This window comes from Poeciliopsis prolifica, unplaced genomic scaffold, assembly GCF_027474105.1.
Source record: "Poeciliopsis prolifica strain line A6 unplaced genomic scaffold, Auburn_PproV2 SCAFFOLD024, whole genome shotgun sequence".
Taxonomy (NCBI): domain Eukaryota; kingdom Metazoa; phylum Chordata; class Actinopteri; order Cyprinodontiformes; family Poeciliidae; genus Poeciliopsis; species Poeciliopsis prolifica.
The window spans coordinates 6,789,487-6,805,071 of record NW_026562399.1 but is presented as its reverse complement, the minus strand read 5'-3'; the positions used below and the strand labels follow the sequence as shown (position 1 = coordinate 6,805,071).

The following is a 15,585-nucleotide window of genomic DNA, read 5'->3' as shown; positions in this document are numbered from 1 at the left end:
CTGTTTCATGAAGCACTGACATGACAAACCTCTCAGTGGGGAACTCGATGACCGTGTGGAACTTCCCCTGCAGGGCGGCTGGACCCTCGCCCACCTCGATGTACTTGCTGTCTTCAGTCACAGGAGAGTTGATCTGAGCCTGAGTCCTGGCCTGGGCCTCCTCCAAGCTCAGAAGTTTGGTGGAAGGTGAGGAAACCAGCAGGGATTTGGGTCGAGATAGAGAGTTGTGTCCTGGTGATGCAGTTCCAGGAAATGAATGGCAGTAATGTAGACATGGAGCCTGCAGTACATGCAGCAGTGAGATGTTTGTGTGTACCTGTGCCCTCTCTGATCAGGGAGCTGAGTTTGGCGCTGAACAGCACATCGACGTGGTTGAGGATGAACTCCACCACTACGGACTGTATTCGTACTTCCATGAAGGCTGCTGTGCCGCTGAAGCAGGCAGATTCAATCTGCTTTGACCTGAATCAACAAAATACAGAACAGGCTTGTTTTAATAAAGAATTACAGTAAAAGAAGCCTGAGCACATCCTTTCAAAAGTATCCATTTGTTCTACGTATTGTGACATAAGGACATAACGCAGGCAATTGTTTATTGTTGCTATGTGTTCATCCAGGAGTAGTAAATGCTGCAAGTCAATGACTTGATACAGTCTGCTGGGATCCTAAGATAGAAAACTATAACCAATTTGAATGATACACTTAACTGCATTGTTTGATAAAAAGGATAAACTGGAATGTATATATGACTGGCCTTGAAATGACATGCATTACCTTTTGAAAGACAGAAGTGCAGAACAATGTAAACAGAAGAATGTAAACATACACAATCTAATCAATATTTATCCTGTACATTTAATGAGTCAAAATGAACTGAAGTTTACTCTACCCAAAAACATTTTGTACCTGTCCACAGATCAATAAATAATTACTGTATTCTGTATTGAAATGATGAAATGTTTTAAATTCCGCTTCAACTAATTAAACCTGATGTAGTGTTAGAGCCTCGTTTGGATTGATTACTGTTAGCTGAAACTCCTGGCTGACTTGGCAAATACGTTACGGGGTACACAATCAAAAGAGATTGTGCTGTTGCTGCCGCAACATTTAATTACAGATCTGCAACACAAAATAGCTCAGTTTAGTGGTACAGTTGTTACGGTCTGTCTACATGTATCACAATGGAGAAGAAAATCAACAAATGGTTAAATATAGCACAAGATCCCCTCTATTTTACAGAATACGCAGCCAACAGATTTCTGAATGAACGCTGTTACTAAATATCCTCAAAAAGAAACTGAAGAAAAAAAAACTTTAGGTTGTCATGTAAATAGCACAGTATTAAAAACTGAAGAAGGTATTGACCATGATGACTCTTACCGCAGCAGGTTGGGCGCCCAGACAATGGCCAGGTTCTTTGTGTGCATGTTGGTAATGTAGCTGAATGCTGCCAGACGGGACAGGTGTCTCATGAGGAACTCCAGGGTCCTGGAAATCCAATAATAATCGCCAGAGATTCAGCTGGTAATGTTAAAACTAATGATCCCTGCAGAGTCATTTCCTAGCCACTGTACCTACTAGATTTAGGGACTAATAAGTCCATAAATCCTTTGGAGTATGTTGAGTAACTTTTATTTGTGTCACACAAACAACAGGAGGGATCAACTGTATTGGACTAAGTTACTCCCTTTTAGTGTGTTTTAAGTTTTAACATCAGCAAACATGAACAAGTCCAAAGTAGCTTTAACCAAGGTTTCTTAAACTGCCAGCAGATGGCAGTGTGCTACCACACTGACCTGTAATGAGGTGGAGGAAGCTGCTGAATGACGTCATGAATTTTGATGAGTCGCTCTTCGTCCGTTGCTGCTGATACAGCCTCCTTCACAATGAAACCAAGGCCAGAGATGAATGGCAGGAGGGAACAATATTAAACACATTGTTACTCTTTGCTGGTATAAAAGCCCCTGAGTGGAGTTAGCAACTAGCGAAGCCCCCATCCTGCCCTGTGCAGCCCTGGCAACCAGAAAACATTTACCTCGGCCTCAGGGTCGGCTCTGTTGTGCTTGGAGGAGGTTTGTATTCCAAGTCACAAAGTGTGGCTGGCCGCATTTCTAACGACAGGGCGTGTCAGGTAAAATGCTAATATTTGGGGGTTTTCTCTGACTTATATTGCCATCACTTTTGAAGAATTTCACTTTTTAAAAAAAAGAAAAATTACAAACAATTGTGCAGCAAGAACAGTTACAGCGAGTCTGACAAGAGGGAGTGCCCAAAACATTCCTGTTACACCCTGGATGAAGAAAACTTTGCACCAAGAGGTAAACTTTCCAAGCACCCATATGTGATCTACGTGGGGGATTTTGCTTACAGAGAATTTCTCGTAGAGCTGGTAGGTGAGCAGCGGGTTGGGCAGCTCTCTGAAGTACAGCTTGCACAGCGAGCCGACGCAGTGGATGTCCTGGATGTAAACATCTTTGGTCAGGTCAGGTATCTGCTCCGAGTCAAACTCATGCCTGGTGAAGAAGACATATAACATAGCAGCAGTCAAGGCGCTAATACGACAGAAAAATGCAACTGTGAATCATTTATGAATCTGGGAGGATCTGTGGAGGAAAAAAGTGCAACACACTCTCCTTTTCAGAATTTCATGCTTTCCCAAATTTAAATTTCAAACATAGTCTGGATGTTTGAGAGCAAAGAAATGTATCTAGTTGCTCTACAGATCCTGAAACGACACAATACAAAGCTCGCCTTCCAATCCAGGAATGTGATTAAAAAAAAAAAAAAAAAATTATTAATGTAGTTCATTTTTTATCTAAATTAGCTCTGCTTAATTATCTACTTAGATTTGTTAGAAGCAGCTCCTTAAAGCAGTTTGTACATGTTTGATATTTTTAATAGTTAACTTAAAAACTGGGTTTCTGGGTTAAGAACCATACTGTGATTTAGGAAGCTCTACACCTGTAAAAAGCAATAAAAAAAAAAAAAATCTGGGGAGAAAAAATAGTGTCCTAAAATAAATAGGTTTCACAAACTGATGTTACCAATAAGTTTGTTGAAAATTCAGATTAAGCCTCAACGATTGACACAAAACATGTAGGAATGTTTTAATCAGACTCAGACCTTAATGTGCAGAAGCCCTGTGAATAGTTCACAGATGAAAAATTACTCGTCACTTATGGGTGCGGTTTATGGCATCAGGAAATGAAAGAGACAATGAATTAAAACACAAACACCACAAGGATTTGTTCAAAATGAGCAAAATCAAAGGAGATCCACTCATGCTTTCAGCAGTCCAATAACAAACATTAGAAATGAAAATCTAAACAAGAGCACATGCAAACTTGCCACTGTTCAGACAAGTCCAATTGTTACTCTTGAGTTGATGCCAATAAGAAGGAAACACCAAGGAGTGAACCAGTATAAAGTGAGTTTACTGAACGTTGGCAGCTGGACCATCAAACTTAAAGCAGGAATCCATTCTACATGCAAAGCTTTGCTCCTGGAAACTTAATGACATGAAACTCTGCTTCCTATCAGCATGACAGATTTTACACCACCGTCTATGTAGCGATTAGAAAGTGACAACTTTTCTGGAGCAGCCTGGAGGTCTTCGCAACGATTTCTGAGCTCAAACTCCGTTCACCAGGAAATGCCTCCTTACCGCAATTTCTGGATATTTGAAGCGATCCCAGAGAGGCGGTAAATGCCGTCCACCACGCCATGCTTCTCGATGAACTCCGTGCAGCTCTTGAGGACTTGGGGCACTGCCAACACAGAATAGAAGACCAGCATGTCATCTATTTCCAATCAGTTTTGTCTGATTTGAGCGCTACAGTTCCATGAACAGAGAGCCCTGCAGTTGAGGGTTGAGTAGGGAATCATCAGGCTGGTGGAAAACGTCTGCAGGCTTTCTTAACGTAACGCAGTTTGAAAAGAAAAGGGGAGAGCACTTTCTAAATGAAAAAATATCCTCATGTAATGTAATGTTACATGTTTCCATGGTAAGATAAGACGCCTGTGACTGAGACAATCCAACACACACGCAGCGTTAAAGCGTGTGTGTCTGCATATTGGGAACAAATAAACCTTCAACAAAAGTTCCTCCATTCTGCTTCTGTGAATCATACTGACATGTTAAGTTTTCTACATGTGCTCCCTGTTTATAGAAGACATAAAGTAAGAATGTGTATGTGTGCAGCAGAGTTTCCAGACCTCCCACCAACACACACCAGTCAGAGGAAGACAGAATGAGATGTCGAGGGGAGCAGCTGTTCTGATTGACTCCACACAGCTGCAGAGCAAACATGAAAGCAGGAAGAGTTTCTTCAGAGGCTGGACGGGCTCAGCTCATTCGCCGAAAGACGACGACGACAACAACATAAAGAAAATCAAAAACACAACAGCTCTGGGGTGTTTGGCACTAGGGCACCAGAAGCAGGTTCTTCTGGGTGCGGTGGGTTCTTCTCAGACTCGTTTTGCAATTTGGGATGTTTGAGAAACACTTTAGACTCCTATTTACAAAGGAAGTTTGTTTTTTAATCTTACATGCAAAGTGTACACATTTGTGTACAGTTTTGGCTTGATTACTCTGTGAGTTGTTTTCTCAGCAAATGGCTGAGTAATCGATTAATCGATTGCTAAAAGAGTTGACGATTATTTTAATAATGAATTAGTCACAATTAATCTGATTAATCGATTCAGCCCTAATTTGGAAAGACAAAACTGACTAAATTTAGGTTAAAGCAAACCTAAACCAGGCTCTGATGACGTGAGTAGAGACTGGACTCCATTTTGCTCCTTGGCTCACCTGAGGAAAGCTCAAACAGTCTGTGCCCAATGAATGTAAATATTGATTCTCCTGAAGCAGAAAGAGACAGGAAAGCTGATGTGTATTATATTAACTGCACGTTGACATCTCCATCCCCAGGGAGCATTTTTGCGCAGTTAAGCCTCCCTTAACCCTAACTGTTAGCTGAAAGCTGAACGGATACTCTCTGCTGATTCACTCAGTGCCTCTGTGTTAACCAAAACACAGAAATACCCATTTAAATGCAAAAACTGGAAGTGTTCGATTAAAAACAACATTACCATCATGTCCCGAGTTGAGGAGGTGTTCTCCCAGGTCACAACCAAACACCCTTTCCCGGAGGATCCCTCGCTGCTTCAGCTTTTGCTTGGTGGGCCTGGACTTCATGAAGGAGCGCAAGAAGGTGATCAGTTTCCCGTGCTTCTTAGATACTGAGACAGGCAGGAAGGAAGATGGAAAAAGACAAAGGGTGATCAGAATGGTTGTTTATTGTGGGCTGTACACAGACTCTCATATTAATCCATGCAGGAGAGAGAAACCCCAAACTGGTCAAGCTGCCCTATTGTGTGTTTGAGTTTCCATTCTCATGCTAAGTCGCTCTTTATGCGTTTGTGGTCTCGGATCCCGCCTCCCAGGCAACAACAAAGGAATCTTCTACATCCAACAGCGGCATCGTCCTCGCCCCTTCAACACAGAACACCTTCCTGAAAACCAGATAGCCTGTCGGAGGAACATCATGAGCTCGTTCTTCGTCTCTGGAGAAATGTGGGAAAGGCTATCAAGTTCGTCAATTAGAGAAGCAAACAAAAAATCCGTCCACTTCTCAAGACGGTTTCAAAACCTTCCAGTTAGCCACCAGTGAGAGGACAGTAGCAAACTCTGGTTCTGTTTGTTTGACCCCAGAACTGCAGAATCGTTTTGGCCTGAGCGTTCTATGCGGCGTAACTTGCCACTGTTTCAGAGAGGGCATTCATGTCGGATATCATCCCGTCTTTGTTATTCTACTGTTCTGTTAAAGGATTATAACATCTGGATTCTGGAAGTTATTAAATTACGTGTTCATTCTAAGTAATTCTGAAACTGCTGTATAAGTTTTGGCCACCATTTCCTGTCTTTAAGAGAAAAACTGCAACTGCTTGTGCTGTCATTTCAGAGGAATCTAGTCGCGTAAAAGTCGACTATTGTGGGAGTTCCTCTTGCTGTCTGCATCGGAGTCCAGATAAACAGGACTTTGTGTAAGTAAAGTTTGCATTTGCTCTTCATCTTAGGCTGGAAGCTTTAAGTTAGCGCAAGAACACAAGTGTTATCTGAACTTTTTTTGAAACTGGAATCCGATAGCTCCACTTCCCTGTGAACTACAGACAACAACAGTGTGTGGAAGCTGCTAATGAGGTTATTGCTAGTTTGAGGATTAGTGAGGTGTATGTGGAAACCACAAAGAGAACAAGAAGCTGCCAGCTGTTTCCTCAGGCAGCCACAACGATTAGCCGAAACCTGATGAGTTACATTTGAAGGATATTTATTCACTGTCTGCAGACTAAACTGCTCTTGTTTCAGGTCAGCTGGGATTACCAAAGTGGATTCTATTCACTAAATGTCCCATTTGACCCAAAACTACTGAATAGTAAGGAAATTCTGAATTTAAAGTAAAACTCAGTTTCTTTGTTCTGCCATTTAACAAATGGAAATGTTGGTAATCCTAATATAACTGAAATGACATTAGTTTAGTCTTCTATGTCGATGTGAAGAAAAAAAAACTGAGCTTTGCTCCTTTTCATATGGAAAACTAAGCATAACTTAATGTGAGACCTCTAATCATTTTCTTTCTCCATTTTGAAACGTTTGTCAAATTCTTTAACTGCAGATTTCTGGTTTAGTAATTCTGAGCTTCATCCTTTTAACATGTTAAATAGGATGTAAAAGAATACATGTATTAGCAGTGGTTTTACTTTTAGATACTTGTTCTGTTTAATGATTGTACTAGATCTGTGGATATTTAGGGATTTGGAGAGAAACCATCTGACCTGGTTTTTCTGAAACTATTGTATTATTTATACACATTCTGTTGGCAAGGACTCCAATTCTGAATTGATCAAAATCAGAAACAAACATTTTATGTTTATACATAGCACTGAAAGAGACACTGGAATCAGCTGAAATTAGAATCAGGAGTTCTGAGCTGTATAAAATCTGCTGTCTCTATACATTTTGGGAAAAAAAAAAAAAAAAACTAGTCAAGATTGAATAATCAGGAAGAAAATAACAGCCCACAGCCGTGACAAGAAAATGCTCAATTACTACAATAAAAACTTTTTTTAAACACAAAATTCATTAAATGATTGCAAAATCTTCAGTTATTGAATATTTGAAATGTTTAAAGTAATTACTGTTGACCAAAAAGTATATAATTCCTTTCCTTCTCACAATGAGAAAAGTAACATCTGCAAAAACCTCCGGACTCCTGATTGTGTTGCGAAGCAGTAGAGTCGGCTCCTACTCTTCAGCCATCCTCACACACAAAAACAACAATATCTCCCACATCAGGGAAGCGTGGAGCTCCAAGTTTCCCCCCTGGAAGAAATTCCTTCTGTGCTACTGGATGAGCCGGGGACTGCTGATGCAGCTAACTCTACTCACTGTGGAGGCATCAGAAAGGGCTTTCAGTTTCACTGCCACATATGGCAGGAGGAGAAGCCGATGGTGCAAACTGTACGGGCTCACGCTGACGTGTCACTGGCTGAGAGGGCGACACGGAGATGAGTTCAGTGACAGACATGCCTCAGAAGCTGGACTGAGACTCCCATCTGCTTGTTGTCACACAGGATGACAGTCATAAAAGGTCCAAGACGGCAGCAGGGTGAAAGGCTGGGAGCAACAATTAATTACAGCATGCAGTGTTTACACACAGGGTATTTCTGCTAGGTTGTATGTACAAATTACAAAGTAACAGATTCTAAGTAGTCTTATTGTGTAAATCTACCGTGAATAGAACATGAGCAGGATTTTTTTTTTCTCCTGCTAATACAGGTTTATTACAAACCGGTGGGACAGAGTGGTTATTGTTTGCAAACATCGTAAAATCACTTTGGCAATGTGACACTCCAGAAGGTACCGGGGGGACTTGCTTATTTACAGAAAGAGACATGGTAGCCAGCAGCCTGAACCCATTTCTTCAAGACGAAGCCAAACACAAGGCGCTGATTATAAAATCTGAAGAAGTTGAGCAGATTACACATGAAGCTCTTAGCTCACTGCATGCTGAATCAGCATTTACGATGACTCACCAGCATCTCTTAAGAAACTCGACTGAATGATAATGTTCTTTCCGAACCTAATTTCACTACGTCATACGACCTGGAAGTCTGCAGCGGTCAGACTAAAGGACAACTCAACATCTGTAAAACAGAGACCAGACCAAAGCAAGCAGAGCCGGAGGAGAGGTCAGGGCCGGTCCAAAGCTTTTTGGGGCCCTAAGCAGATTTTCATTTAGGGGTCCCTCATACCAGCAGGGTAACACCAGATCTTGAAGATGAATGTTTATCTATGTGTGTGGCGTACCAACCATCGCTAGCGTCATTTGTAATTAACTTAGGTCATACCAGTGTTATTATGGCTGTTGATGTTAACCATATAACAGTAGAAAACTAAAAAAAATAAAGTACTTGGACTTTGAAATGCAAATGGTATTTAGGTGTGTCACATTAATCAAACTGTTTGAATTTAGCACCAGCTGATAAACAGTTTGTTATCTAATAACTTCTTAACCTATTATTCATGTAACTACTATGAAAATAACATGGAAATCATTTTCTATGTTCATTTAGTTTGTACTTATTCTTTATTTTTATTCTATGAATATGTATATGTATATTTTTTCATGTAAGCTCGGTGCTCTTGAAAGCCCCTTGGACGTGTACGGGTCCTACGAAGCCACTCAACTCTCATATGGCTTGGGCCGGCTCAGCTGGAAATACACTAGTGAAATGGCCAGAGCTTGGAATAGGACAAAGTTTCCTTTATTACTTCTGATCAGGAAGTGAATGAGAAAATGTTAACCGACATGCTTCTTCATATTCGGCTTGATTCAAAACTATTTCTTCCAAAGAAGCGGCAGCGACTTTTCCCCCCCTCTTTTTGGTACATTTCTACTTCAGACTGGAATATCTGATGCGCCGACAGCAAGTCTGTTGAGTCTTCAAGCATATCTAAGACTGCTGAACAGGAAATTTAGACTCTTCTCACTGTTGCCTCTAGGAAATACAGGAATGTGGAAGTCTATTTTATATGATTTCTGGCAGCCTAAGCATAACTTCAACAGAAAAATTAAAAACGTTTGTTTTCCCACTGCGAGTCAAAGTTGTTGTTTTTTTCTTTTGGTAAAGCTTTACAACAAAACGTCTAGAAAATTACCAAACATATCGCTGTTTATTGACAGAATTAACAGCAAGCCAGGCAGTGTTTAAACCTTACAGCTGCTGACAGGGTGACATCCGCACACTGCTACGTGTGTAAACAGCAGTGCGGAGTCTAACTAATAAAATGGCAGTCATGACTGTCAGTGACCCCTGCTTAGACGGACGCTCAAAGTGTTTGATGACGAGGTCAGCTCAACGTCTGACGCTTTCATCTCCCTGAGGATAGATGACACCAGAAAGAGGCAACTGTTCTAGAGATGGGGCCTGTCGGTGCTCCATATGTTCACTCCAACCCTCCACAGAGGAGGAGAACATAAATAACTGGGCAAGAAACACAGACAACAGGACACCATCAGCACAATCAAATGCAAAACAAAGGCCGCCCTGTTATCTCCTGTAATTTTATTGCTGTGGGGAAACATAAATGGGAGCCGCCTCCTTACTCAGAGAGGCTTCAAACGATAAGCTTTATTAAGGTGGAAGAGATATTTACATTGCAAACCATTTCCTGCATGTTCCTTACAAGGTTCTGTCTGACTATTCAAATTTTTCCACCGGGACTTATCTCTGCTTTTATTACACCCTACTAAACAGAGAACAAAAGCTTATTCAGGAAAAGTGAGTCAGCAGTATCTTAAATGTCATTTTGAAGGACTTACAATGGCCGACACAAGATACCAAGTAATTACATATACTTGACTAATTTAAATTAAATAAGTTGAACAAGTTTTGGCGTTAAGGACATTCTCTAAAACAACGCAACCCTTCGGAGAATAGCGCAAGATGTTTACAAAAAGAAAAAACAAACAAACAAAACGTCCCGACTTGTTCAGAATCCTACCTCTTCTCCATACCGTGGGGTTTTTCCGTCACGCTTCTCCGAAAGCAGCTCGAGTCCAAAGCACAACTGGCTTTAGTTCCGCTAAATCTGCGCGAGCTGCCTCCTGACTGCAGGGCCGCACCGGTTTAAAGGTCGGAGAGAGCGCGCGCCGCAGACTCCTGCCCTCCCCGACTTCAAAAGGCTCCACGGCATGCTACGTTCAAGGGCGCCCGGAAATGCTACTTTCAAACGGTTCACCACGTAAGAGAAAATGCTGCCGCTTTACAACTGGCGTTTAAACTAAGCGTTTATAATGTAACTTAAATGTAAAAAAAAAAGACAACAACCCGATTTTATTTACAACTTGTAGAACCTAAAATAAACTATTACATTTTTAAAGGAGATATTCTCATTTAGCACAATCGATTGTGAACCAGACATACCCCAGCTTTATTAGTGCAACGACGTTCCTCGATGCTCCATTTGCTCACTTTCTCGCCTCTGAATCCACTTCCAGCAAATATTTACAAGTGCAATTGAAGGCATCGTTGAACTTAATGAGAAATGTCACTGTAAATACCTCCCCTGGGGCTATGCGCTGCTCCGCTCTCCTCTGCGGTTTAATTGTAATTAAAAACATTCGCGACAACATTCAAGGTGCTATTTGTTTCAAATAAAACGCCTACCATCTGCAGGGTAGGTTGCTGTGAATTGTGGTTAATTCTTTGCTGGGTGGCTGTTGTTTCCTGTGGCCTGACTTTTGACTCTTGGTGGCTGCTGGGAGAAGCCAAACAGCATACAGTGGTTGAGAGGAAACTTCTCTAGTCCTGGCTTTAAAAAGTCACTAACAGCCATAAAAAATAATAATAATAAAAAAAATTATAATGACCTTCAGTAAAAACATTTTTTAAAGAAAAAAAAAGTGTGACAAAAAGTCTAATCACTTTACCTAAATCAGAAAAGCAACAGTATTTTGACTTGTAAAAATAATTCAACAATGATTAGTTACAATGTTCACTTTCGATTACTTTGATATTGATATACTGACTTACAGAAAACCGTAGAAAGAACAGCTTGTATACTAATTGCTGTCAGAAGAAATATTTAAAAAATAGCCAAGGAAGAGCGTATTAGCCAGATGACTGGAAGTGTGCAGCACCCACTCTCCATACAGCAGGAACAAAAAAGGAAGATGTTTTTTTGGATTTCATTAAAATAACTTTAATCAATAAAAAAACCCGTAAAGTGGAAAACCAGAGGGCTTTTCAACCTGTGCATTTTTCAAACCTTGATAAGCCTTCAAGCTGCCAACCTGTCTATGGTTTTGATTTGAAAACTGTAGCCGAACACAAGAATCAGATTCTTCCTCAACAGTCTGAGTATCTCCTTCCTGTTGATGTTTAAGAGTTTGTCTCTTTTTGACTCGCCTCATTTGTCTTGTGACTTCTTCAGATTTAGCTTTATATTGTCTTTAAATAATTAACCAGTGGCCTCGTTGGCAGTTAAAGAAAAAAATGTATGAATACCTCAGCAATAAGTAGCAACTGCAGTACAATAAAAGTATCTTATTGTCATAAGATAAGCTGCAGACTGAATCTAATATTTAACGTGTCCTAGCTGTCCTAATATTTTCCATAACACCTTAAGCGCTGTGTGCTAAGTGCAGTAACCTGCATATGGCTAATGTATTGAAGTTTGGGGAAAAGACAGAAAACATGCTTTCAGTTTGATGCAGCAGAGGAAAAGCTGTTAAAAACATAAATATGAATTCCTACCTGCTGGATTCCTAGCAGCAATGTTTTACAGCTGCAGGGGAACCGTGAGAATGTTGTTTATACAACGAGCAGCAGAGCATGTAAAGGCTCAGGGTCAGTCTGGTGTAATGGAGTCAGGATACAAATTAGGAACAACTTCCTTCAGTGCTAAAGTTTGACATTTTAGAACATAAAACTCACCTAATAAGGTCCTAAAATGTGAGTGAAATGATTGAAACCACACAGCACATTATGACGTAATAAATTGAGTCAACACTTTATGACCCGATGCATATCACCTCAAAACTGATGCATGGTTTGCTTTCCGTTTTTACATGACTGCAGTCATTGTAATTATTCACCTACTGTGAAACAAGCAATAGTTCAACAGTCACTTGTTCATAACGCCTGACTTGTTAGTAGAGTGCCTTGCTAAAGTATTCATACCTAACCCTGTCACAATAATCAATAAATCAATTAATCACATGATAAACTAAAATAAACTCAATAGTTTCCATTGGCATGATTTATCATTTATGTATTTTTTTTCTCTCTTTCTACCAAAACTGGATGACAAAAGTCCTAGGTTTGGTGATTTGGTATCAACCAGCCCTTATTTTGAAGGAGTTTTGTTTACAAAGACTCCAAAGTTCATTTTAGTCATTGTTTTATTTATTTTGGATATTCAAAATGTCTTCCAGTTCCAGTGTGAAATATTCATTAGAATTTAAAGTTTACAGATCTTTTAGAACGCGTTCTTGAATTATTATTTTTGCCGCTATCATTATATTACTTAAAAATTGTCTTGAAACAACAATATTATCTTTTATCGTAATAACCTCTGGAACAACTTATCATCCAGATAATTGTTGTTATCGTGGCATGCCTATTCATACCCACAATCATATTTTATGTCATTTTTTTTAAACATTTTGTTACAGATCAATGTCAGCTTGTGAAAATGAGGGAATGTCTGCACAGGAATGCCTGAGTTAAACCTTCTCTATGCATCACAATTCTTCATAATAACGCAGAACAAAGCAGGACAGCATCACCCACCAAACGGTAGAGGTAGAGTTCGATCGTACTACCTTGTTTGTCATGTTGTATAAAGATATGGGGAAATATTTATGTTCTGCAAAAGCAACACAAAAAAGTCATACAGAGAGTAAATCAAATATTATATAACAAACACACTAAGGCTTCGCTAAGCCAGTGGGGAGTGTTCAAGTTTGTAGAGCTAGTAAAATGTAAGTCTGCACAAATAATATGCAAAACAAAAAATAATATGTTCTCTAAAACGATTCAAAAATAGTTCATGGATGAAGAAAAGACGTATGAGCTAAGATGCTGGGGCTAAACAGTGGAGTAGTTTGCCTGACAATCTTAAACAACGTAAAAACATGACAGTTTAAGAAGATTAAAACAAAATGAGTTTTAATTCTCATTATGTTTTAATTCCTCAAATCTGATCGAAATCTTCTTGATGGCAATTTATCTGCTTTTTAATCCTTTTTTCCTCCTGTTGTCTGGATTTAATTGTTGATTCTGTGTTTGCTATTATTTTTTTTCTTTTGTAAAGCTATGAAGAGTTGAAATGGCTTATTTGCAACAAAAATCTTAAGAGTAGGACTGTATAAGTGATTCATACAACACTTGTGAATTATTTTGACTTGACTAGGTTTTGAATTTCTTTGATTTGCAGTTGGAGATTTGACTGTATAGTAACAGCTATTATTTTATTACTATGTGTGTGAATGAGTGTTTTAGATTGAATATGTTTAATTATAAACTAAGGGATGTTTTACATCAGGACTCAATGTTTAAAGGTCCAACTCTGATTTCAGGATAAGGTCAGAGGTTTGATGCCTCTAACTACTTAGTTGTAACTCTACTCTAATCCTTTCACTCATCAATGTTCAAATTTGCACTTTAAAAATCTTTGATTGACAGTTTTACAACTCTGTTGTTGTTTTGCGTATAACGGCAATAAAATAGAAGTGGAAACCAACAAAAAGTTGTTTTTGATCATGAGAAAGTTCCTGCAACCAAACCTTCCTGAGGCTTAGCATAGTGCACAAAGCAGCTTGCATAGTTTCACAGCAGCAGGAAATGATCCATAATCCTTGGGAACGGGAGGACAAATCAAACCCTGTCTCGCACATTCTCTCCCTGTTCCCTTTCCTCTCTGCCTCACATAACCAGCTGTCTTGGCTCCAACTTGCTCACAGCTGCCTAGATTGTTGGTCCCCACACATGATGAAGAGGGGAGCAGACGAGAGCCGGCTCTGCATCTGGGTCAGGTCTACTGGGCTGTGTGCGGAGGAAAGACGTCTAACGGATATTTATTTCAACTACAGTTACCCAACTTTCTGGTTTCGTGTTTACGTAAAACAAAACAAAACGAGCAAAAGCTTCATTTCTACTGTTCAGGGCTGGACAGTCTAATCCCAGGTTTCAGAGCAAAGCAACCCCAGCATCCAGAATAATGGATCAGCAGCCTTGAGCTTGTATGGTGTTGATTTTAACTGAGACAGTTGCGTGCTAACAGTTTCCATCCAGCATTGGTTGGTGGCGGGGGAGAGTGGGTCCAGGCAGAGCAAGGAGATTTTTCCAGTAGCGTGTGGTTCCCTGCAGGAATGTGCTCTTTCAGTCGCCATGGAGAAGGAGACAGAGACTCCAACTCCTGCAGGACAAAGCCTTAACGTCGCTTGGATGGGTTTACAGGGCCCTTCATTGTGAACGGATTAAATAAATCAAGACTGGTGGAGACTAGCACCATGGCATTCCTGCTGCGGCCTTTCACCTTCAACCAGACACACACAGATGGCCATCATCACACCCCTCCACCACACACACACACACACACACACACACACACACACACCACACACACACACACACACACACACACACACACACACACACACACACACACACACACACACACACACACACACACACACACACACACACACACACACAACCATCAGCTCTGTGTGGTTCTCCAAGACCAGGATTCACACTCTTATCACTTATTTACTCCGGTCCTTTTTTTTTAAATCATATTATGCATGCACAGGTGTGTAAAAGCCAAGGATTGCACACTTAGGAAGATCAACGATAAACAGACACTTTCAGGATGTAGAAGGACTGAGAGAAGAAAACCAAAACCAAGTTCAGCTCCTCATTCCTTGGGACGTCAGGATATTCCTTCACCAGAAGGAACAGAAAGGTGAGCGCTACCACAAGCTGCGCGTCGTACAAACAGTTCTAGAGTTCTGTTAGAGAGACTCGCATTTCTGCTTAAAAACGTTCAACTTCCTCCCACAATCCAGAGTCATTTGGTGATGAAAGAGAAAGGAAGAAAAAGAAAAGAAAGGGCAAAGTTACGGGTGTGCTGCTCTTTATTTTCATGTTCTCTTCAAATAAAACACATCAAAAGACTACAAAAACCTTCCCGTAAGTGAAGAGTTGAGCCCAAACCCAGTTTAAGTACCGCAACCAATAAGAATGTTAAGAGACACACAGTGCAAACACATCAGTCAGGAGGAAGGAGTTAGTTATTTTTTTGTGTGTGTGTGTTGCTGTTAGGAGGTGGTGGGACAACACACCGGAAGGGGAGATTTGGTCTACCTGAACTTAGGTTGTAGTGGTTTAGCGGGTCGGCCACCCATGCACTGTCCGGCATTACACTCTCCATCTCCAAGTCTGCATGCAATCCCATGGACGGATGGACCAACAGACATTTGGATGGATGAATGGATGGATGGATGCATGGTGGGA

General features: G+C 40.5%; 1 protein-coding gene across 1 annotated transcript in view; it reads right to left on the bottom strand.

Moving 5' to 3' along the window:
• LOC129370586 (rho GTPase-activating protein 32-like) overlaps positions 1-15,585 on the bottom strand; it is an 88,663-nt gene that overhangs the window by 8,163 nt on the left and 64,915 nt on the right. Inside the window, 8 exon segments of the mRNA XM_055046666.1 lie at positions 30-231; positions 317-462; positions 1,381-1,488; positions 1,797-1,879; positions 2,369-2,513; positions 3,665-3,767; positions 5,092-5,241; positions 15,436-15,510. Of these exon segments, the coding sequence (XP_054902641.1) occupies positions 30-231; positions 317-462; positions 1,381-1,488; positions 1,797-1,879; positions 2,369-2,513; positions 3,665-3,767; positions 5,092-5,241; positions 15,436-15,510 (1,012 nt within the window).